Source organism: Pempheris klunzingeri, chromosome 16 (genome assembly GCF_042242105.1).
Source record: "Pempheris klunzingeri isolate RE-2024b chromosome 16, fPemKlu1.hap1, whole genome shotgun sequence".
Classification (NCBI taxonomy): domain Eukaryota; kingdom Metazoa; phylum Chordata; class Actinopteri; order Acropomatiformes; family Pempheridae; genus Pempheris; species Pempheris klunzingeri.
Genome location: NC_092027.1, coordinates 1163523 through 1187387, shown reverse-complemented (window position 1 = coordinate 1187387; position 23865 = coordinate 1163523). Strand labels below are relative to the sequence as shown.

General features: G+C 44.2%; 1 protein-coding gene across 1 annotated transcript in view; it reads left to right on the top strand.

The window, feature by feature from the left end:
- The first annotated feature begins 10743 nt into the window (after positions 1–10743).
- Positions 10744–23865, top strand: part of LOC139215153 (F-actin-uncapping protein LRRC16A) — a 29643-nt gene continuing 16521 nt past the window's right edge. The window contains exons 1-3 of the mRNA XM_070846023.1: positions 10744–10802; positions 14767–14864; positions 20295–20345. Coding sequence (XP_070702124.1) covers positions 10763–10802; positions 14767–14864; positions 20295–20345 — 189 coding nt within the window. The 5' untranslated portion in view covers positions 10744–10762. The remainder of the gene's footprint in view (positions 10803–14766; positions 14865–20294; positions 20346–23865) is intronic.

The following is a 23865-nucleotide window of genomic DNA, read 5'->3' as shown; positions in this document are numbered from 1 at the left end:
ACTGGGGATATGACACAGGTGGGAAACACAACAGTCCCAGGAAGTATAAATCTAACTTTTCAGGTCAACAGCAGTTGACTCACAGTATATTGACTAACAATGGGAAGGTTGACAAGGCAAATAAAGGCTTCTTTTGAGCAACATGGGTGGTACCTGCCTTACTCAAGTCTGCACACATTATCCCAAAGAGCTGAAGCTGTGCTTTCAAATACAGCAGGGTGCAGTCACCTGTAATGTGACCTTTCAAGGACACCTTACAACGTGTAAAAGAAACATTCAAATAGATAAAAAAAAAAGAGTGAAACAAGACCAGTTTAAGCAAACAAAACTGTGAGCAGAGCAGTAAAATCAGTGACACGGATACAGAAAGAGCCACACAGCAAGTAAGAAACATCACATGTTCACTGTTACTGTAGCAGAGCCTGGAGCTCTTCTGTACAACTAACCTGCAGAAGCACATCACGTTTTAGAGGAAACTCTACCAACATAATGCAGAAATGTTAGTTGAGGCACATGGCAGGCACATGTTGGTGCTGAACACATCACTAAAATGTTCACTGACAACATATTTTATTTGTTTTCTGCCAAAATAACCAACATGTTCATTTTTTCCCATTTTTTTCTGCTGCTAACAGATGGTAACAGGTAACAGGTAGACAGTCCGACGCCATCGCAGCTTGTGTTGTATAATGATGTCAGAAAAGTTCAATTTAGTCTGCATGAGTCTGTCATTCTTTTTTAATACAGTTTCTCATGTAGGGTGACCACAACCACATACTTCACCGGGGCTTCACTGCACGCAGCAATGAGGTTAAATTGGGGTTGAATTACATCCACATTTGTCTGTTGAACTCAGAGTCGTATAAACATGAACAGTGGATACCTTGTTCCTTATTTTACCTTTTGTTGTGGTTTCCTGTTCACATAATGCTACAGGAAACTGTTCTTGTCAGCCCAGCATTGAATTACAAGAAGTGGGACCTCCTGAAGTATCCAGAGGATTCACTTTCTGAGTTCTCTGACTGTTACTGGAACTACTTCAAGTAGTTCATCGAGCCGCCGAAGCAGCCGAAGCTGTTGAAGCTGTTCTACCTGTATAAATCAGGGAACACCGTCTAGACATCCCCCCCTGCTAAAAATATGTGTACACATAATTGTCATGGTGCTCCACCAAATGATGGCCTGGTCAGGTCACAGAGGCGTCACTTTACTCTGAAATTGCACAGAGGTGAAATAAATGAGATGCTGAGTTCCAAAAGTAGAAGTGCTTGTTGTCTGTGTTGTGCACGATGTGATGATGGCTTTGAACCGTGACATCATTCACACTGTGTTTTATTTTTGGAGCTCCACCTTGTAGGCCACCTCTTATGTTAAGATGATACTCACACAGCGTCACTAAGACGCAACAAGCGCTGGCACTGCAGCAGTTACAGTTATCTGCCTGTGCATCTGAATGACATTTTACAGAACAGTTCCCTGTTGGAGTGTTTAGCTGGATGTGAAAGCAACATAGAGGAAGAAATGTTGACAATAAAACCCCTTCTTCCTGTTGGTAAACCTTGGCTGTTCCTCAATTAGCTGTTTGCGTAGGTGCCACTGTGAAGCATGTGCAGGAAACACAGAAGTCCCAGCAGGCTTATCATGAGTTTCAGGTTTGATCAGAATGTAATCAGGCTGATGATGATAAGAATTTAGAGAGCAATGTTTGGACTGTAGGAAGAAACCAGAAGAAGCTCAGCACCTCTCTGCTGTAACAATGATATTGTTAGTAGTGAGCTGTTCTCGGCTGGAGAAATGATGGCTGATAAACTGTCGCTTTTCCAGTGTAGAGAATGAAATATGCAGTCTTAAACTGGGCTTTTGCCGTGTTGTTTGGACGATTACCGTTATTATCATTAGGCGTCACACATGGTCAGAGAGCTGGGTAAATCCAGGAGTCTATCACAAGACCTTCAAAAAGAAAACCACCTTTACACAACGTGTGTTTGTTTAGCAGCTGATTTGGGAACGCCAGTTTGTACACAGTTTGATGGTTTTAAGAGAAAAAAAAAAACAGCCAAACACATTGCTGCTGTGGTGTTGTTTGCTGTGGTTACAACAGAGCCAGAGATCAGGTTCAGATGTGTTTCATCTAGTGTGCAGGGCAGGAGTTTCTACTTATCATCTGCCTGAGTCTTAGTGATCTGACTTCATTAAACAGAATTTCCTCTTTATTGAAGCATGTAGCACATTTCAGCTTCAGGCAGCTCTCTTCTCTCTCCTCACCATGTACTGTATGTGCTTTTCAGATGTTGTGTCTAAAACCTCTTTCCTCCTTTCACCTCGCCGTGTCTGCAGACAGCACACTGAAAGATGACCCCATGAAATGATGCATGTTCTTATACCAGAGCAGCAGCTTCAAACTCCAAAGCCTGAAAGCTGTACAATGGAACCATTCACTTACTCGTATGTCTGCCTCTGACATGATCAGACTTCAGATTGGAGTCCTTTACAAATGACAAACAACAGCAACGACTGACGTCAGACTGTCTTAATAGAGGCTTTCAAAATGTGCTGTTTTGTTTGTGTCAACCTTTCTGGGCAGTGGAAGTGAGGTGTAGCTTTATGGTGGGAAAAATAGACTGATGTCACACAAGAAATGCATTTGCCTGCATTTTGTTTAACGTCGGCTCTGCTGCTTTATGCATGCGGCCTGTGGTTGTGAAACATTAACCTTGGAGTCGCTGGTGTCTAGGAGTTACTGTGTGGTGCCATTTGAATATGAGAGATATCATCCATCAAAAACTGCCTCTCCTTTGCATGTGCACACATGCAGAGCACGGGTTTACAGATCTACTGCCAGGATTAACCAGTCTGCAACTAAAAGTCTTCAGGCACAGTGTTCACATTGTTGTTTTGTAAGATCAATGTTGCTCACACAGTGAATCAGCATCTGACTACGTACGTCAGACATTTTTTAACTAATACTTTGAACTGAGAGAGAACAGAGTGCACATCTCCCCCCGCTGATCTCAAGTCGAGAAAAGGTTTCCGTTTCCAGAGACTGCATCATGTCATTGACTGATAAGAAATTACTGTCATCTGAGCCAAGTGTTCACTAGGAAGGCACTTTACAGTCCATTTACCACTGACCGACACTTCCTGCAGCAAACAGAGGAACAGTTATTGGAATACACACATCTTACTGTTACACCAGGGCACTGTGAACACTGTTAACAGTGTAGATTAAATATTATATTCTCATCACCAAAATCCTTTTTTATCTGAACCTGGAATTAAAAGATCTTTTACCAGACAGTTCCTATTCTTCCTTCCCTTTTATTAAACGTTTATTTATCCAGAACATGTCCTACTGGGTCATTTGTTTCATTCATTACCTGAGTGTGTTCAGGGGGTTTGTGCTGCTCCTCAGCAACACTCATCATACATGAGTTACCTGGACGCAGTTCAAGCTATGTAGAGTCATGGAATCATTTAAACCACTGTTATTATACTAAATATGAATGTGCGGCCCAGATACATGCTGTCGGTGTGAAATCTGACTTTAAATCCAGTGAAAGAAATGCAGCCCCCTCATTCATTTCAATGAGACTGATACTGGCTGAGCAGCGGAGCCACCAGCAAAGAGGGCCCTCTGAAAAAGAACTAAACTTTCCTGCAGCACAGTGCCAAGTGCCCATAAACACACGCAAACACACATTCCTGGAGTGTAATAAACTCATGTCTGTTGTTTTTCTTTTCATTCCTGCCCTTGCGTATGTGCTCCCATCACAGGAAACAGAATATGGAAATGAATTAGGAAAGTTTGCACAGTAAACTCTGTGGATTCAGACAGTTAAACAATGTTGGGTCAGTTTCCAGTGAAGCACATTCTCAGACTGTGGGACAGGGGATTCATTCAGCAGCTTAACCGCTCTTTGCATGGAGACAGGCTGATATTCACGTTATCTCGACAGTACATCTCTACAGTGTGCAGCTTGTGTGCAGCAGGACATCTGAATGAGATATGCAGATCACCAAACATGCCACACAAACATCCTGATATAACACCTGATATAATATCCACGCCATGCAAACCCCACACAGAAAGACCACAGGATCAAACCTGCATTCACACCTGGTGCAACAGCGCTAGCCACCACCAGCGCGCTGCAGACATGACGTCACGTGAATGAAACACAGCTGCTGAAGGCTGCTGGGGTTGTTTCAGCACCCTGGACAGATCACCAACCACCAAACCCGAAAATTATTTATTTATCCAGACTTTTTAACCCTTTGATGCACAACATATGCACATCATTGTGATAAAGTGAAACCAGCAGATTCCCTGGAGGAGCTCTGGAGTCTCGCTGTGTTTGTGACGTATGTTGTGCTTCACTATACAGTGAATAGCACTGTTGGGCACTGGAAGGGCTAGTTTGGTTATTGGATGAAAATTATGAAAACTGATTATTAATAAGACTGGACACTCTTAAGTGTCCTTATTAATATCACAAAAATTATTAATTAAATCAATAAGATCGGGGCACCACCCTGGAATCAGGGACCAATAACCAATCTATAAAATAGTCTCAAGATAAGTTCACTTGAAATGTGGATATTTAAAGACACTATCTTACACTCAAGTGGACTTGAAGGGTTGAATTCGAGCACAGACTATCGCAACCAGCTGTTATCACAACACATGAACAAAATAATTACAAACCACTCTTTAAATACACAACAGGTTTAATTAAACTAAACACCCTGATCACAATCAATAATGCGTTGTTCAATAAATTCCTCCTATGCAAGTAAACAGTTAAACAGATTATTAATCAAACAACATAATCAAGACATTCAACATGTGTGTAAGTGTGAGGAAGTGTGTGTATTTGAGGAAGAGGGTGTGTGTGTGTGTCCTAGTGGCTGTAGTTACCGGCTCAAACGCTGGAGGCAGGTTACTGCGGCACGTGCGCTTGGTAGCTACTGTAACTAGCCTGAACAATGGGCTAACTGTAATGGCGCCGACTGCGCCTGTAGGCTAAGTGTATGTACTCGTGTATGTAGAGATGTGAATGTAAGTTAATAAAGGAAACAAAAGGGGGAGAGTACAGAAGCGATGGTTTTAACCGTCGTGGCAACCGTCTGTTTTATCACTCAGCGGCACGGTCGGTAACTCTAGTTCACCGACGGCGATGCTGACCCTTTAATCGATAAAACAACGTTACTGGCTCTCCACGTGTTGGTTACTACGCACCGCAAGGATTCCTTGCACGGGGTGTGCAAGCACAGACAAGCACAGCTAACAGAAACACGCTTGGCATGAATACTTTCAACTGTAGCAAAACAGAAACTTAAGGAAACAAAAGCAACAACAGCACAGATCTTTGGAAACAAAACAGGACGATGTGTCCGATGTGGACACGCAACTACACTAACAAACAAAGGGAACAAAAACAAGGGAAGAACAGCTACTTAACTCGTCCAGCGAGCTGAGGAAAAAGCCGTTATCTAGATAGGAGGGGGGGGGGGAGACGTCTCTTCAGGTCACCTCCTGTAGCAACGTGTGTCGCAATGGAAAGAGGACGTGGTTCTGGCGTTCACCGGTATTATACCTGTGGTGACGTCACAGCCGTCTCTCAGCTGCTCCTGGGTTTTCCCCCAATGAGGGTCCAAGGTGCGGGTCCTCGGGCCATCCCCCTACCTAGTTTCCTTACAGCACCGCCCAAGGGAAAGTTTGGCGCTCATTCCTTTGTTTGAGAAAATCCTTTGTTTAGGCTTTTATGATTACATGTAGGCCGCTGTCTGGCCATGTGGCGAGGCCCACATCTGGGCCCAACAGCACATAGTGAAACCGCATGTTTCTTTGTCTGTAAAACTATTGGACTCCTTTCCCCAATGTCCCCCAGTTTCACAGATAGGTGTGAAATCACCCCCGCACCCAGCTCCACTGTCACCATTGGCCGGAGGGGACACATGATTTTACGACCGCAGGCCATCAAAACCAGTTCACCCCCACTGAACTCTCTCTTTCCTGCTCCCCCTTTTCCTGACGTTTCTCCTGCAGAGGAGAGACCAGCTCTCCTGATCTCTCCTGAAGAGGAGAGAAGCTCTGCCTCAGCTAAGCTCTGCCTCAGTGTGGTCTGTACCAGAGCAGCCACCTCCTTCATGGTAGCGACACAAGGTCCTGCCTGAAGTAAGCAGACGGACAAGAACCACACCTTTCCTCCAGCAACAGGCTGAGAAAGCAGCACCCTCAAGGACACTTCTTCTACCCCTTTAAGGACTGGTAACAAACTCTAACTGGGCATAATTAGCATAGCATTACTGCATACATGGTTTACCCCTGTTAATGTATTGACTTGCTTTAATGTTCATTGAGTTTGATTATTGTGAGGTGTTGTAGTTACTGTGCAGCCATTAAGTTTAGTTGATGTTAGTCTACAAACTAACCATCCTGTCTTAACCTGCACCTTTATCTCTCTCACACACACACAGTCTGCAACAGGCCACTGAGGGACAAAGCTAAGCTAACAGCACTTAGCTTCCTTTGTCTGCCTCTGACCCACACCCCAGGGGGTCTGGCCATCACCATTTGGTCTCTCTCCCCCACCTTTGTGGGCCCATCTCACATTCCTCAGCCTTATCACACACACACACACACACACACACACACACACACACACACACACACACACACACACACACTCTTCATATTATTTGTTAGTTTAGTCATAGAGACGTAGTTAGATTGTTTGATTGATTTTGTTTCTGTAACAGCAGATGTCTTTAATACCTACTCTGCTTCAGCTGTACTTACAACCAAAGTACAAGTCCTTCACCTTAACGAATAACAAATGGTGTCCCTGCGTTTTGCTCTGTTTTAATAAATGTTTTAATACCTGCTGTCTCCTTTAATGTTGTACAAGGGTGAACACTGCCAACCTCTACACTGTCAAGAACTCTAAAATCCTTCAGCTAGCTATCAATGTGGTAATTTTGGTAGAAATTATTAAATTAATTATAAAACAGAATTCCAAATTGATAGTTTAGTATTTTTATGAGACTAAATCAATTAAAACGGCTGTCTTTTCCTCGTTTTTCGAGGTGGTGCCCCAATCGAGGTGGACTTTATTCAAAGTTCATTCATTTTAATAATTATTAATTATCTTTGATAATTATTAATTATTTCTGATAGCCAAATTGAACATTTCCACTTGTCAAAGTACAACACGTATGCGCAGCATCAAATCCAGATTTCTTGGCTCTGGTGTTTCATTATGTGCCTGAGGACCAACCTAAAAACCTGGATTTATTATAAAGAGTGCAGCAGCATGTTGCTTCTTATCTACCAAGGTATCAGCAGGATGTTTTACGTAGCACGTACATTTTGCACAGTTTTAGACTTGTATATATATCTTATTGTTTCACTTCATTTTTATTCTAGAACAGGCACTCAGAACATTTCCCTGAGCTTTATACTGTGTATAACTGTGTATGTGACTAGTTGAGCAGTGAATTAATGCCCAGTGTGTGTATATTAAAAACAATGTTACTCATTTACCTGTTAAAGATTTAGCTGGCTGCAAGTAAAAAGGCCATTACAAAATGCTGGCTCCAAAAAAAAAAACAGTCCTACTGCTGGCCTTTTTGTTTATATTATTACATGTATCAGATAAGAAAGGAAAAAATAAAAGAAGGATGTATTATGATCAAAAACAAGTTAATTGAGGAATACCTGGAATACTGAATGATGAAATTAATTTATTGCAAAGATATAGCACATAAAAACTCACTTCGGTCACTTTGGACCCATGTTGTGCATCAAAGGGTTAAACAACGGTTAAAACGTTCCAATTCTCTTTTTTTTTTTTGAAAACTGGGAATAAGATGTCAATATGAATCCACATGAATTTGTAAAACCGTCATAAAGGATCATTCCCATTCTCCTGTATCTGTCTTTTGGACACCTTAAGCACTGCGACATTCAAAGACAGAAAAGTATCTGAATGTATGATTCATTCATTCAAACCAAATCCAGATAATGACATTTTCTTCAGGTGTAGACGTCACATTAAATCAAATTATTGTGATAAAGAGGAACCAGCAGATTCCCTGGAGGAGCTCTGGAGTCTCACTGTGATTGTGACGTATGCGCAGCATCAAATCCAGATTTCTTGGCTCTGGTGTTTCATTATGTGCCCGAGGACCAACCTAAAAACCTGGATTCAACCTGGATGTTTTTCCAAAGAAAAACAGTCCTACTGCTGGCCTTTTTGTTAATATTGTTAAACATCTACATCTCTTAGAACAGATGACCCACTCAACGGTGGGAAAATGGTGTATTTATTTAGCCAGTGAGACAGATGTTTAACTTTACTCTGTGTGACAGCACATTATAAAGATGCTAAACTTGCCTTGACTCACTCTCATCCCATGACCTCATACCTTCGTTCTGTATTGTGTTTGTTTACTCTTGCCAACGTAAAAATACTCATAAATAAAAAGTTTAACAAAAAACAGTGTGGCTGCCTTAAAAGATCCAGTCAGACAACATGTTTGGTTCACAACTAAATGCAGGACTGTTAAAGTAGCAGCTGTTTATTTATTCATAGGAAGAAATAAATGAAGAAGATAAAGTTTGGATGTGTGGCGCCCTCTAGTGGTTCAATCACACTGACACACATCTGTGACCAGAAGTGTTATCAGTAAATACTACATCATCATATGTATAATGTGAGAATACTGTGTCAGGACCACTGCTCCTGCCCCTCCTGTATCCAGTGACAGCCCTGCTCTCTCTGGGTGTGAGTCACTGAGTCACTCTGCAGCCCAGTCCAGCCAAACCAGCTCCTCTGGCCTCCACACAGTCGCCCTCCTGGATCAAGCTGGATCATGGATTCCTCCACCTGCCCTCGTCAGCTCCAGCCCCTGCTCTTTGTAAATAAACCTGTTGGACATCAGGTCTGGGTCTTGTGTTCTCGGACGAGCCGTGACACATGTAGGCCGGTTAAGGAGCAGCATTCCACGCATTTGTTGCAGTGATGAAATAAAGTGTTTGACCGCAGTAAGTGTGACTGTGTGACCTCAGCTTCAGGCTGAAACACGTCCAGGACGTTTTCTGTCCTTCAGTGTTTGAAACCCAGCAGCATCCAGCAGTGGTGGAGGTCACACCACCTGTGTGTCATGCTGCTGTGTCACTACCTTTAAAATGAACACAGCTTCCCAGCATGCCCTGAGGCGACGTTAACCCCCTCTGGTGCTATTTTTCACTCTTTCTACTCTGTTTCTACTGGGTTACAGTCTACTGGTGTGAAAGAGTGCTGTTGCACCATGAGTGAAGTTATGTACGAACGTTATGATCATTGTGATCATATGATCAGATGTGTCTTCTTACAGTCAAACCTCTTTATTTCCTGCTGTTATATTTGTTTTATTTTGATAATCACCTCATATGACTGTGTGTGTTTACCTGGTGACTTCGTAGATCAAGAATAAATCAGATTTGCAGCAATTTGCTTCATTATTTGTTGTTTTTTCCACATCTTTAAAGTAATTTACTTGAGTTTGATTTTAAAAAACTGAAACAACAAATATCAATAACATATATACATATACATATACATACATATATATATATATATATACAGTCTATACATGATATAATCATTCATACTGCACTTTTGTCTGCTATGGAGACTAAAAACGACCTTTCAGCTGTATTTGGACTGATTATTATCTTATTTTACCATAACTATTCCACTAAGAGTGTCTATGGACTATATTTCTGTACAGTTTTAGCAGAAGTACACAAAATCATCCAATATTCTGTTTTGAAAACTGCAGGTCAGCATTTTAAAACATGCTGTAAATAAAAGCTGCAGTGTTGTGAAGTAGGATTTTAGAAAATCTAATTTGACTTGATTTTTATGCTGCTTCTATACTCACTCACTTTTTTTCCAATACTTTTATCTTCCATTCTGTATTATGTGTTTTATGTGAATGATTTTGATTTAGTTTGATGTGTTTGATGTGTTTGATGTGTATGTTCATGTAAAGCACTTTGGACTTTGTGCTGCATTTCATGTCTGAATACATGCTGTTGTTTCTTATCATTATTATCATGACTGACTTTGGTCCACACAGAGTTTCTGGCTTCAGTCTGGATGGATGTTAACAGTGGAATAAAACTGGAGGTAAATGTTGTGGGGAAAGACTGGAAGCTGCACACACACACACACACACACACACACACACACACACACACACACACACACACACACACACACACACACACACACACACACACACACACACAAACGGCCTCCAGGTGTCGTGGTTTCATTATTTTTAGCTTTCAAAACAAAGTGTCGTCCTGGAGGGAAGGAGGGGTCACTGAAGAGTGTGTGAGGAGGACTGTTGTCACACACACACACACTCACACTGACTGTCTTCAGTTGTGGCTCCATGTCTCGGACCGAATGCACCTTTAATCCCGGTGTGACCCCCCCCCCACCCCCTCCCCTCCCCGGTGTGATGCAGGAGTGGGTGCACACAGGAGCAGTGAGGTCATCAAGGTGTCGACAGGTAAGCAGCGATAACTGAAGAAGAGGGACAGCACACCTCCCCAGCTCCGACCTGGACCTCCTCCCCCACCACCACCACCACCTCCTCCTCCTCCTCCTCCTCCTCCGCCGGCCGGCCGCCTTCCTCCCCTCCCTCCCCCGCCCCTGCTGCCCCCCCAGCGGACTGCTCCTCGGTGTGCGCCTCGGCAGCAGACATGTCGGAGGAGAAGACGGACGTTCCCAGCGAGCTGCTCGGTAAGACTGAGGCTGATCTCCGGACAGACCTGAGATCAGCTTGTGCTTCAGCTTCTAGTTCAGGACCAGCTGGCTGAAAGAAGAGGCAGCAGCAGAGTTAGTGGAGCTTTAGCAGCTTCAGGGGTAGAAAACATGAGGTGTGTGTTTTATAGGAGCATCAGTTCAGTCACAGACAGAAGGAGTAGGAGAGCTGTTGGACTGTTAGAGGTTAGAGTGCCTTAAATCCATCATAAATAACTGTTTAAACAAGATAGTTTCTCATGAGGAGTTGGTAGAAATGCAACACAAACTAAAGTAAAGTGCTACAGAGGTTGATATGAGCTCCCCTGACTCTGTCTTTCCTTAACGCTCACTGGTCTCCATGTTTTTGGGAGCTGTTTGTGGCTGAGATTGAGTGAAAAGCTGTTTTCATGCCCTGAGGGCCGGGCTGGCCACCTGAGAGCCTCTCCTGCTTCCTTATCTGAAGGCAGGCAGTGGAAAGCTCTGGGAAAGGGGTGTGTCCTGTGAAATTCCTTTGGATTGTGAGATATTATCAACGCAGCCCGCCTGGAAGACTGAGAGGAAAAAACCCTAGAAATACCAAAGCACACTGGCTTTAAATGGAACATGGCACTGATGAGAATCTGGGCTGTCTTGGTGAGTGAAGACCACTTGGACTTTGGCCCACATTGATGTTTCGTGGTCTTTCCGGACTGAGTCAGTTGGCGTCTGCTGTTTTGGGCCAATGTCCAAAGTCTAATTGTTCAAATAACAGCAGCAGGTAATGGCAGGCAGGATTATGGCTGATGGAAGAGCCCTAAAAACTTCCTCCAACCTGTAAGAGAAAGAGGCCGCCGTGTTCACATGGACCGTTCTGTTTATTGGCCTGTCATTAGGAATCAAAAGCAAAGCCATAACTGGGCTCAGAGGCTGACTCACAACCCCGTGCTCTCTGTTACGGCGTCTGCAGCTCCCTCTCACGCTGCATGTCACTGCGGCTGACCGATGAATGGCCCTTTTTGTTGCCAGCTCCTGCTGCTGGTGGTAATGGGACAGGCCGGCCTGACGCTGCTCATCAGCAGCAGGAAAGGTTATCAAAAGTGAGGCTGCGTCGACTTTGAGTCTGACCTTTGGCAGAGCGGCAAAATGTTGGAAGGAAAGGGCCAAACTAATGCCAGTTAATGCCAAAGCAAAGTGAGTTAAACACCAGCTGTGATAAATCTGGTGGAGTTCAGACCAAAAGACGTTGAAACCAAGTCACTTAATCCACAAACACAAGCTCCATGAGGACTGTTGTTTGTGAGCCTGTGCCAATAACCATGACCAAAACTAAGCCTGACCTTGACCCCTAACCTGAAGTTACCACCCAGACGGAGCCTTCTTTCATTTACGGCTGCATCAAGTGATTCTTTTCATCAGTTATTGATCTGCTGATCCAGTTCTTGAGTCAGAATCAGGTCCAGGTTACTTGTTTTGTCAGAAGGGTTGTTATCACAATCAGAAAAATGAACTGTTAACAAAAACAGCTGCTGACCAAGTGGCCAAAGTCTTTTAGTCCACTAGTGTGACGTCCAAATCCAAGTCTCACGTCCACACTTTGGTTGACTAACAGTCCAAACCTAGAAAATATCCAGTTTACGATGATATAAAACAGAGAAAGTCTTCACCGCTCAGATCAGTGATCAGTTATCAAAGTGATTGTGAACAGCAGGACGTCATTACAGACACTTATTCTATGAGGAGGCCGTCGTTCCAGTCCACAGTAGTAGAAGTTCTACCTGCTTTACATTCTCAGTTGTAGTAATAGTAAAGTGCTGGAGGGTCAGACAGACTTTGGTTTGGTGAAACATGTCGCAGGTCGTTACTGTGAAGTAATTAGTCCGCTGGGAACTCTTTATGTGAGTGAGCTGGACGGAGGGAGAAGTCCATGTGTTTCTGATCAGCCTGCACGCTGCTGCTCCGTGCACTAATGTTTTCATCCTCCTCATGACCTCATCATGTGTCTGGGCACGAGGAGGAGGAGCAGGAGGAGGAGGAGGAGGAGGGTATGATGTCATGAAGGCAGGCCCTAGCTCTCATACTCATTAATACTCACTTTGCTTTTACATTCTAACCATCACTTTCTCCTTCAGCTCAGTGCCGTCTTGGTGCCTTCCTCTTCCTTTACCTCCTCTCTCTCTCACGCTCTTCGTCGCCGTCTGACACGTCATCTTCTTAACTTCTTCTTCCTACCTCCTCCTCGTTTTCCCACCACAGCTAAAAAAAAGTTCACCAGACGTTTTGCCCAGAGTGAATCTGTGCTGGCAGGAATACCTCGTGTTTTAATATGTGGACGTAATGGACGGACACAGTACACTTACCCTGTGTAGCACAGAGGCTTTACAGCTTTATGTCCAACCACTGAGGGACCACAGCTGGCTCCACGGTGGGGGTCTGATGGAGAACGTGTTAGGAGAAAATAATGTCTAAGTCCATGTAACCGACATCAGCAGGGTCATTTAACATGTGGCCTGTAACCTACACCAGAATTCAGATGGGTGTTTATGGGTGTCTGAAGTGGTGCCATTTCAAGGAACATCAGGCTTCCTGAATAGATGTGTGTGTTGTCATCACACTGAAGGTTACTGTATGATCCCACCCCCCTCAAAGAAAAATCCATCCATCCATTTTTATTCCACTTATCTGGGGTTGAGTTGCAGTGGCAGCAGGCTAAGAAAGGTATTCCAGACAATATTCTCCCGAGCATCTCATTCCTGCTCCTCCTGGGGGGATCCTGAGGCCTTCCCAGGCCAGATGAGATGTATAATCCCTTCAGTGAGCTCTGGGTCTGCCCCCGGGGGCTCCTCTTAGTGGGGCGTGCCCAGAGGACCTCCAAGGAGAGGTGATCCAAACCACCTCAACTGGCTTCCTTTAGACACAAAGGAGCAGCGGCTCTACTCTGATATCTGAGCTCCTCACCCTCACCTGGTCTGAAGGGCTGAGCCCAGACACCCTGCAGAGGAAACTCGTGTCTGCAGCTTGTGTCCACGATCCCCCCTCCCTCAGTCATTAACCAAAGCTCATGATAGGTGAGGGTTGGAATACAGATCAACCAGTAAGCTTCCTCTTCACCGCACCAATCCGTCTGTCCATCTCGCGCTCTCACTGTGAACAAGACCCTCGAATACTTGAACTACTTGGGGCAGCACCTCACTCCCAACCCGGGGGGGGGACATCCACCGTTCTCCGGCACAGAGCCATGGCCTCAGACTGTCATCCCAACCACTTCTCACTCAGCTGCGAAACCTCTCAGAGCCCGCTAGAGGTCACGGTCTGAAGTAGCTAACAGGACCACATCATCTGCATAGAGCAGAGATGCAGTCTGAAAGAGGGCACTGTCCTCACCTCAGCTGAATATCACAGAGAATTCGTTTGGCTTTGTGCAGAGAATATGGACACAGCTCTCACTTTAGGTTTACAGGAACTAAGGGGGCTCATGGTTGCGACCCCGGTACCCCATACTCCCACAACTGCCTCCATATATCCTCTGAAGGACATGATCATAAAAAATCAGTTTTGCATTAAAGATCTTAATGACCCACTTAATCATTTTGTCAAAGTCCTCCAATTTCTTCCCATGCCACTGTTAATGTTTGCTGTTTTTGTTCTCAACTCAATAATGGACAATGATTCAGGCTGAGGCACAACAAGGGAGTCAACTGACTCACTGTTGACTCCAGTGAGCTCTGACACAGCAACTAAGAGCGATGAACATAGTAAACATGGCACCAAGAAACACCACTTCACACATTTTCCCCTTTAATGAATCCCTTGGCCAGCACAGGAGGCGTGGCGCTCTGTTTGTGGTGCAGTTAGCTGAGTCCTGCACGAAAGCTTAACGGGACTGAAACGGAACCAAATACTCACTGTGTATTATGATGTCATTTGATCCGTCCAGCTGCTGTGGCGTTAATAGTCAGGTATGGTGTAACCCTGTCTGTTGTAGAGAGTGTGCGGGAGGCGGTGGGTCGGAGGGTGAAGCTGACCCTGAGGCGCAAAGTCCAGCTGGAGGTCAAAGGTGACAAGGTGGAGAACAGAGTGCTGGTAAGTGACAGCTGTTTGCTTTTTTTCTACCATAATACTGCAAATACAGCGTGAACTGTTTCTGAATGTTTAGATCATGGGCTCTGGCACTCATACAGATGCACACTTTTGAAAAATAGCTGCTGAGTTTTCAGAGTTAAACTGGTCGGCTGGTTGAAATGTTACTTAGATGAATCATTTCAAAATCCACGAGGCAGCGCTGGTGTAGACGTGTTGGTACAGGTAGAGGTGGGAAGATAAAGTATGGTGCAGGAAGTGAAGATTTATCAGACACCATGGCACCACAGACCTGAATATATTTCTCAGAGGCAGATTTTAATACCTTGGGAAGTTGTTTCTCAGGCTCAACACTAACATGGTGAATAGCAGAACTATGAGCAGGCTTCTCTGTGCACACCTGAAGGTGGTCTACCTGCCGTATGAGCGGCCAACACGCCGTGTTTGATGTGTTGCCTGTGACTTCTGCTGAGCTAAGCTCTGACTTTGTGATGGAGCCGCAGAAAGCCTGCATGTGGTTGTTAAATATTCTGAACGACTGCGGCTTCGGTAGCTCAGTCTGAGAGGAGCTGCTGCTGTGAGTCACCATCTGATGGTCCGTGTCCGTCTGTGAATGTTAGACCGATGTTTCCCTTTTTTCTCCTGCAGCTGCACAGATACAAATCTCCACAAGTCAAATGGGCAAACTAATGTGCCGTATCAGCATTTTCACTTCCTCACAAGAGTTTGGAACCTGGCTGCAGGTGTTTTTCTCACATTCAGCCACGAGAGCATTGGGGAGGTCGGCCATCGATGCTGGGTGTCACTAAAGAGGTTAAAGAGCGTTCGCTGTTTAAATGCAGATTACAAATCAAACTGCACTCAGTCCCCAGAAAGTGTAGGATTTATTTTGGTTTGTGAAAAGTGTCAAACTTGACAAGAAAGAGAAGCCGTGTTCAGACCTGCTCTACCTGCAGGTGGGATATTACAGAGGCTTTAACTTAATGGAATTAAAAGATGTTGCGCCCTGCTGTGCATTAGAAATGTTTGTGGAGGAGCAGCATGTCGGCCACTGAGCCCTGCTAATCATCAGGAGTGACGAGTCAGTTTTAAATCCTTAACGCCTCTTTTCCATGGATCTGATCTGACAGGCTGCATCTCTGTTCTCTGTTGCTCTCCAGTAGTTAACATTCTGGATCTGATCTGAGATATCAAACATGATATAATAACGCAGGCACAGACACTCTGACTTTTAAAAGGGAACTGTTATCTGCGTAGAGGAGACAGTTTTTTTAATGTTTGAGCACAGAATGGCAGGTAAACGTATTTACGTGGAGCTGTCCACTTGTGGATCGGATCACAGAGGACTCATGTTAATACATCAGGTCTGAACAGGGCGGTGAAAGAGGACTCCGGACTCACAGTCTGTGTTTCACTTCATCCCAGAGGTGTTGGATGGGTGGAGGTCAGGGCTCCGTGCAGGTCAGTCATGTTCCTCCACACCAAACTGGGAAAAGCATTTGTTTACGGCTCTGGCTTTGTGCACGAGGACACTGTCATGTTAAAGCTGGACAAAGTCGTGCAAATAACGTAAAATGTTCCTTTGTCTCAAGCTGCAGATGTAAAGTAGGAACAGTTTGTACGAACAGTCTTTTTTCTCTTTACTTGTCGTCGGCTGATGCTGCAGCTTCATTTATCCTCAGGGTTTGTGAATCACTGACGACAGGACAGAGATACAGAGTGAGACTTCCCATACTGAATCAGGAAGTGATGTGCTAATGTGGACTGGCCTGAGCCATCCCGTTAGAGCCCGAGTCTGAGTTTCAACACGACTTTGCAGGTGTAACTGAATGGGTAATTATGCAAAGACACTGGACTTAAAGCACAAAGTTAAGAAAGAGGAGGGAGTTTCTGTGGCAGCGGATCTGGTTTCATGTGACTGCAGGTATGTGAGCTCACCTCAGGTCTGAGTGAGTGTGTGAATACAAAGACCAGAGGCCGTGTGTTTGCAGCACACTTGATCTTAACTAAGTGCAACTAAACACACGCTTCATTTCATGTTTGCTAAATTTCTTCTCGTTTGACCACATACCACGGCTCTGCAGAATGTGAAGGCAGCTCCTGTCAGGACTTGACTAAAGCAGCCCACTCACAGCCACAGGGTGTCGGGACACACACACACACACACACACACACACACACCACATTCCACAGATCCAGACCAGCAGATTATGCTATAATTTTTTTGAAATGAGTCAAAACACACTACATGCTTCGTGGTAATGTGGCAAGCAGATTTGTTCTCAGTTGTTGGAGGAAAATTAAGAACAGATCGTTTCCTGAACCACGTCACATGAAAAATAAAGCAGTGGATCTGTCGCAGGAAGCCAAACTGAGCCACATTTAATGGCCTTGTGCGTTTAGAGGCTCGTGACGAAGCCCCTTATGATGCAGGCTGAGAGAAAAGCCGCAGATTCTCTCTTTTTCAGGCTACAATTGTTCAATTTAAATTTGAAAAGCTTTTTTTTGCCCCAAACCAAAAGACAGAGAATCTGAAATAATCTAAAACAGAAAAGCTGCAAATCCTCACATGTTAGAAGCAGGAGCCAGAGAGCATGTGGCTTTTTTTATTGATCATTAGTCAGTGGATCAGCTAAATTGCTGCAGACTAATTGTCCATCGAATGGCTGAACGATGAAGTGATTAAGGGTTTCTTATCAAATACAGACCGTAATGGAGGGAAGTGATCTCAGGAGTGCACGTATGAACATCGTGGTAAACAATTAAGTTTATTTCTGCGGCACATTTCAACAACAGGGCAAGTCAAAGTGCAGAAGAACCACATTTAGATACAATAAGAAGTGGAGACAATAGAAAATAACAATTAATAATCTTACAAGAATAAAAGTTGGAGTGCAGCGCAAGTATTCAATTTAACGAAGGGCAGCAGCAAACAGTGGTTTAAAGACTTAAGGGAGTTTTCTGAGATACGTGGTGCTTAAAAACTGAACGTTACTGCAACAGGTGTCACACCAGCAAGATGGATTTATGTAAAGATGACTGACAGATCTCTCACAATGTTAGTGTCAGTCATGGCGGTCGCTCTCTTTATTCTCTCGGTTTATTTCTGGCTCCAAAGTGGAGACAAGCTGTAAACATGAACCTTCAGGACAGCAAACAGACGCATCGTCTCTGTGATTCTATCGTCCACGGTCAGCAGGTTTGAGCACTTTACATCAGACAGTGGCAGCAGTGCATCATGGTCCAGATGTTTTCTATTCACCTGCTCAGTCACATCTGTAGAACACCTGGATGTTTCCAGACCTTCTCAACTGGAAACAGGACGATCAGGTTGTCACATCTTCTGTCTGAGCCTCTGATGTCACAGAGGACTTTGGTCTCTGACTTTGACCAGCTGTGACCTGGAGTGACCCCCCCCACATCTGGCTCAGCCTCCTGTCGACCGCTGACCATTTCACCTCCGCCCCCCCCCCCCCCCCTCTCTTTCTCTGCTTTCAAGTCTCACTGCAGAGAAAATGTGCTCTCAAGGGCCATTTAACTTACACCATTTCAGACCACAGCTCACCGCACGCTCTCGTGATGAAAATCAGTCGGCCGTAACGTGTCTCACTGTCTGCCAGGACAGACGGTCAGCACGTGGGGGAAGATGATATGTGGTGTTCTCCCACTCAGGGAAAACCTCCACGGAGGCCAAAGCCTCAGCAGCAGAGGAGCTGTCTCATTATTGTAGCATGTAAGAGCCTCTAACACATTATTCTACATTATTCTAGCGTGTAAGAGCCTCGAACACATTATTCTACATTATTCTAGCGTGTAAGAGCCTTGAACACATTATTCTACATTATTCTAGCGTGTAAGAGCCTCGAACACATTATTCTACATTATTCTAGCGTGTAAGAGCCTCGAACACATTATTCTACATTATTCTAGCGTGTAAGAGCCTCTAACACATTATTGTAGCGTGTAAGAGCCTCTAACACATTATTGTAGCGTGTAAGAGCCTCTAACACATTATTCTAGCGTGTAAGAGCCTCGAACACATTATTGTAGCGTGTAAGAGCCTCTAACACATTATTGTGGCGTGTAAGAGCCTCTAACACATTATTCTAGCGTGTAAGAGCCTCTAACACATTATTGTGGCGTGTAAGAGCCTCTAACACATTATTCTAGCGTGTAAGAGCCTCTAACACATTATTCTGGCGTGTAAGAGCCTCTAACACATTATTGTAGCGTGTAAGAGCCTCTAACACATTATTGTGGCGTGTAAGAGCCTCTAACACATTATTGTAGCGTGTAAGAGCCTCTAACACATTATTCTAGCGTGTAAGAGCCTCGAACACATTATTGTAGCGTGTAAGAGCCTCTAACACATTATTGTAGCGTGTAAGAGCCTCTAACACATTATTGTGGCGTGTAAGAGCCTCTAACACATTATTCTAGCGTGTAAGAGCCTCTAACACATTATTCTAGCGTGTAAGAGCCTCTAACACATTATTCTAGCGTGTAAGAGCCTCGAACACATTATTCTAGCGTGTAAGAGCCTCGAACACATTATTGTGGCGTGTAAGAGCCTCTAACACATTATTGTGGCGTGTAAGAGCCTCTAACACATTATTCTAGCGTGTAAGAGCCTCTAACACATTATTCTAGCGTGTAAGAGCCTCTAACACATTATTCTAGCGTGTAAGAGCCTCTAACACATTATTCTAGCGTGTAAGAGCCTCTAACACATTATTGTAGCGTGTAAGAGCCTCTAACACATTATTGTGGCGTGTAAGAGCCTCTAACACATTATTGTGGCGTGTAAGAGCCTCTAACACATTATTCTAGCGTGTAAGAGCCTCTAACACATTATTGTAGCGTGTAAGAGCCTCTAACACATTATTGTGGCGTGTAAGAGCCTCTAACACATTATTCTAGCGTGTAAGAGCCTCTAACACATTATTCTAGCGTGTAAGAGCCTCTAACACATTATTGTAGCGTGTAAGAGCCTCGAACACATTATTGTAGCGTGTAAGAGCCTTGAACACACAGTTCTTCAGCCGATACCGAGCACTGATCCAGTCACAGGGTTTATTGATACTGACTTTCATTTAGTTGTCTTTTATTTGTTCAGGTGCTGCTTGTTGTTCTGTTTTTTGATTTGTTTGTCATTTAGTTAGAGGCTCTGTCTGTCTGTCTGTCTGTCTGTCTGTCTGTCTGTCTGATGTGCCTGTCTGTCTGTCTGTCTGATGTGCCTGTCTGTCTGTCTGTCTGTCTGTCTGTCTGTCTGTCTGTCTGATGTGCCTGTCTGTCTGTCTGATGTGCCTGTCTGTCTGTCTGTCTGTCTGTCTGATGTGCCTGTCTGTCTGTCTGTCTGTCTGTCTGATGTGCCTGTCTGTCTGTCTGATGTGCCTGTCTGTCTGTCTGATGTGCCTGTCTGTCTGTCCTCAGGCCCTGGCGTCACATCGAGCCTACCTGCTGACAGCTCGGGTCCCCTCTAAGGTCAGTACATCTTAAATGATTATATTTAGTTTTATTTTGTTGAACCTCCACTTCACCTCCTCTCACTTTACTCATTTCATGTCACATTTTCGTCTTCCTTCATCCTCCATCCTTCGTCTCACATCTGCTCCTCATCTTCACTCTTTCCCTCCTCATCTAAAAAGGACGATGCCTTCCATCCAAGTCTTCCTCTCTTCCTCCCTCTCCTCCTCTCTGTTGTCTCCCTCCATCTCCTTCTGCTTGCTCCTCCACAGTCGAGTTGTTTTTTTGTCCTCTTTCTGTCTTCTTTTAAATTCAACAACAAGTCCAGACACATCCTCACACACACACACAGGTAGAATCAGCCAACATTTGGTTTGGAGGCTGAAATGTCTTGACAACTATGAGATGGATTGGTGCAGACATTCATGGCCCTCAGAGGATGGACCCTACCTTTCCTCTAGTGTCACCGTGAGGCTCAGGTTTGTAGCTGTGGGACAAACACCTCAGCGTTTGGTTCAGACGTCCGTCTCCCCTCAGGACGAACTAATCGGCTCAGTGACCCTCTGATTTTACATCCAGCACCACCGTCACTACAGTAGAACGGTGCTGATTAGCTAATGTGAGCATGCTAACGCGCTAAACTACATTATACCTGCCAAACATCTGCATGCTAACTGGCTGTGGACCCTCAGCCATGTTAACATCTTAATGCTTAATTGATCACAAAGTGCAGCAGAAGGGACAGAAGATAGAAGATAGAAGATATAGAAGGTTTTAATACACAGATTAAACTCCCAGGATTCCTTCATGACCTTATTCTTTACATGTAAACTTTATTTAAACTCATTTAAACTCTGCACAGCTCAGCTTTTACTCCTCATGAACCACATTAGTGCTGCGTCTGTATTAATCCTCCACTTCTCCTTCCCAGTTCTCTATTCATCTGACTCTGTACTGTAATCTCTCTCTCTCTCTCTATGTGTCACTCTATGTCTCTCTACCCAGATGCGAGCACGTCCCACCATACGGAGACATATGATAGTTTTACCCACAATGCAGCTGTGAGAGCGCAGCCTGTGGGAAAGAAAAACAGAGAGAGGAAGAAAAGTTCAACCTGGAGGGCGAGAGTCAGACAGAGAGAAAAACATGATTCAAAGAGTGAAAACAAAAGTTTCTGTTGAATGTTAGAGACTGAAGGAAAAAGTGACTTTGTTCTTCAGAAACAGTTAAAAACGTCGGATTAAAGGTCACAAAACCAAAGTGAATCCTGTGAACTTCCATGTGTGGCTCCTCTCTCAGACTGCTTTAGGAGTGATGGCTGTGTTATTAAAAGAGAAGTTACTGCTGCTGTTTTCCTTTTAATGGCTCTCTGGGAAGCATCCAGCTTTTTATCGCCTGCTGTGTTTTGCTTTTCTTACTAACGCGTGTGTGAATCAGAGCAGACAGCATTCAGATAAGTGGGAAAGTCTGGAATAGTTCATAATGAAACTAACTGGATGCAGGACAGCGGGGGCGGGACGGGCCGTCTCAGAGGATTAAAAGTGTTTTTTTGGGAGGTGGCATATCAGCAGGAAAAATAACTTCCTGGCAAGAAAAAGCCTCGTATGAAAGTAGTAACTTTAATCTTTTTTTTAAAGGTGTAAGCATCCTCCCCTTATGGTAATGAGAGATGTCATTTCATACATTACAGCTTATTCGCTGCCTGTTGAGGCGAAATAATGAACCGTTCTTGTGTTTTCATACATAAAAATTTATGAAAATACTCCTTTTAAGAGTTTAGAAAGTTTACAGGCTGATTTCTCAGCTGTGTAGAAACAATCGATCACCTTTGAATGGTTATTGTTTAGTTTTTTTACCGTCTTACAGTCATGATGAAACTTAAATAACCTCTAAATAAAGTCTCCCTCTGCCAGCTGACCCCTGATCTGTTGTTGCAGAATAGGCCAGTGTTTTTTCTGTGTTAGTGTGTGTGTGTGTGTGTGTGTGTGTGTGTGTGTGTGTGTGTGTGAGTGTGTGTGTGTGTGTGGAACAGAGGGTGGTTTGTTCCTCAGTGTGTACTGTCCTGGGCAGCAGAGGGAGAAAAAAAAAAAAAGACAATGGAGGAATTTAACAGCTGGCAAGGAAAGGCAGGGAGGGGGCGATCCTTCTCCGTGCCCCTCCTCCTCCTCCTCCTCCTCCTCCTCGTCTCCTTCTCCCTCTTCCTGTTTGGCTCTCTCACTCTTTTTCACTCTTTTCCTCTGTCACTGTAATTTCTTCACTGCATTTCTTATGAGTTTTCTCTCCCTCACAGCTCCCTGCCTCCCTCTTCTCCCTTCTGTCTGGCAGATCCAGTAGATAAAAGTCCAAACGTATGTGCACCTCCTCCTCTCTTCCCCCATTTGGGTATTTTCTACATTTTATTTTCGTTCTATTCATTTACTTTTATCTCTCAGTGTTTTTTATTTATTCGTTGCCTCTTGTTTAATCTCTCACTTTCTTTTTTAACAATTCTTTTTCTGCCCTCCCCCCCCCATGCTTTGTTTTTCTCCGTCTTTTCCTCGCTTTCACTTGCTCTCTTGGCAGCGAGTTAAGAGTCCACTGTTATTTTTATATTCCGTCTCTCTCTGGATTCGAAGGGAAATGTGTGTGACTCCGCTCCAGACATTTGTTCTGCAGACTGTGTTGTAGCTTGTGTTTCTACATTCCTGCTGTCTCTCTGATATTTTTCCTTCCCCTGGGGGTTTTGTTTAGGTTTACAGTAACAATACCCAGCTTCACGTCAGTGGAGATCTCTGATTTTGCTTAAGTTAATAAACAGAATTCAGACTTTTACATGGAGGGATTTCTCTGTTATTTATTGAAGACGTGTTTCCAAATGAAGGCCAGTGGGACACAGTCAGCTGTCTTGTCTGAAAGTATAATTTAGTACAGAAACTTTTGGAGTTGGTCCAGTAGATCTCCTCGGTCAGCAGCTGAGAACGGGCTGCAACGGCTGTAATGTAATCCTTATGGGCAACTGCATCTGATCACAGTAGGTCCACTAAAAGAGCTTGATTTTACCACTGACAGGCTCAGAGTGTTATTCTAAGTGTGTGACAGCATCATGGAAAGGATCCCTACAGAGAGAGACCTGGAAGATCCTTTTTTTGTTTAGCCACAAACAGCTGTTGTATCGCTCTCTGCACACACACCAGACTCCATTAACAAAAACAGTAATTTTACTTCACAGAACACAGGGGTGGCTGCTCTACCGCTGCCTCGATTCATCAGTTTGTTCTTGTTATTGTGTGTCACACAAATATTGTGTTGGATCTGAACTAACCCTTTAAAACACCAAAGACACACACTAACACGAACAAACTAAGTGATAAAGACAGTGATGGACCACCAACTCCTATGTAAAACTCCCCGTTTTTGTCAATGGAGTCTGGTGGGTTTGAATCAGCTAACAAAGACGCTTTAGGCTTTAGAAAGAACTTTTATACTGAAGATCTGCTTGATCCACAACATGGCCAAGTGTGTGGACACGTCTTATCTGATAGTTTATCACCTCTCAGCT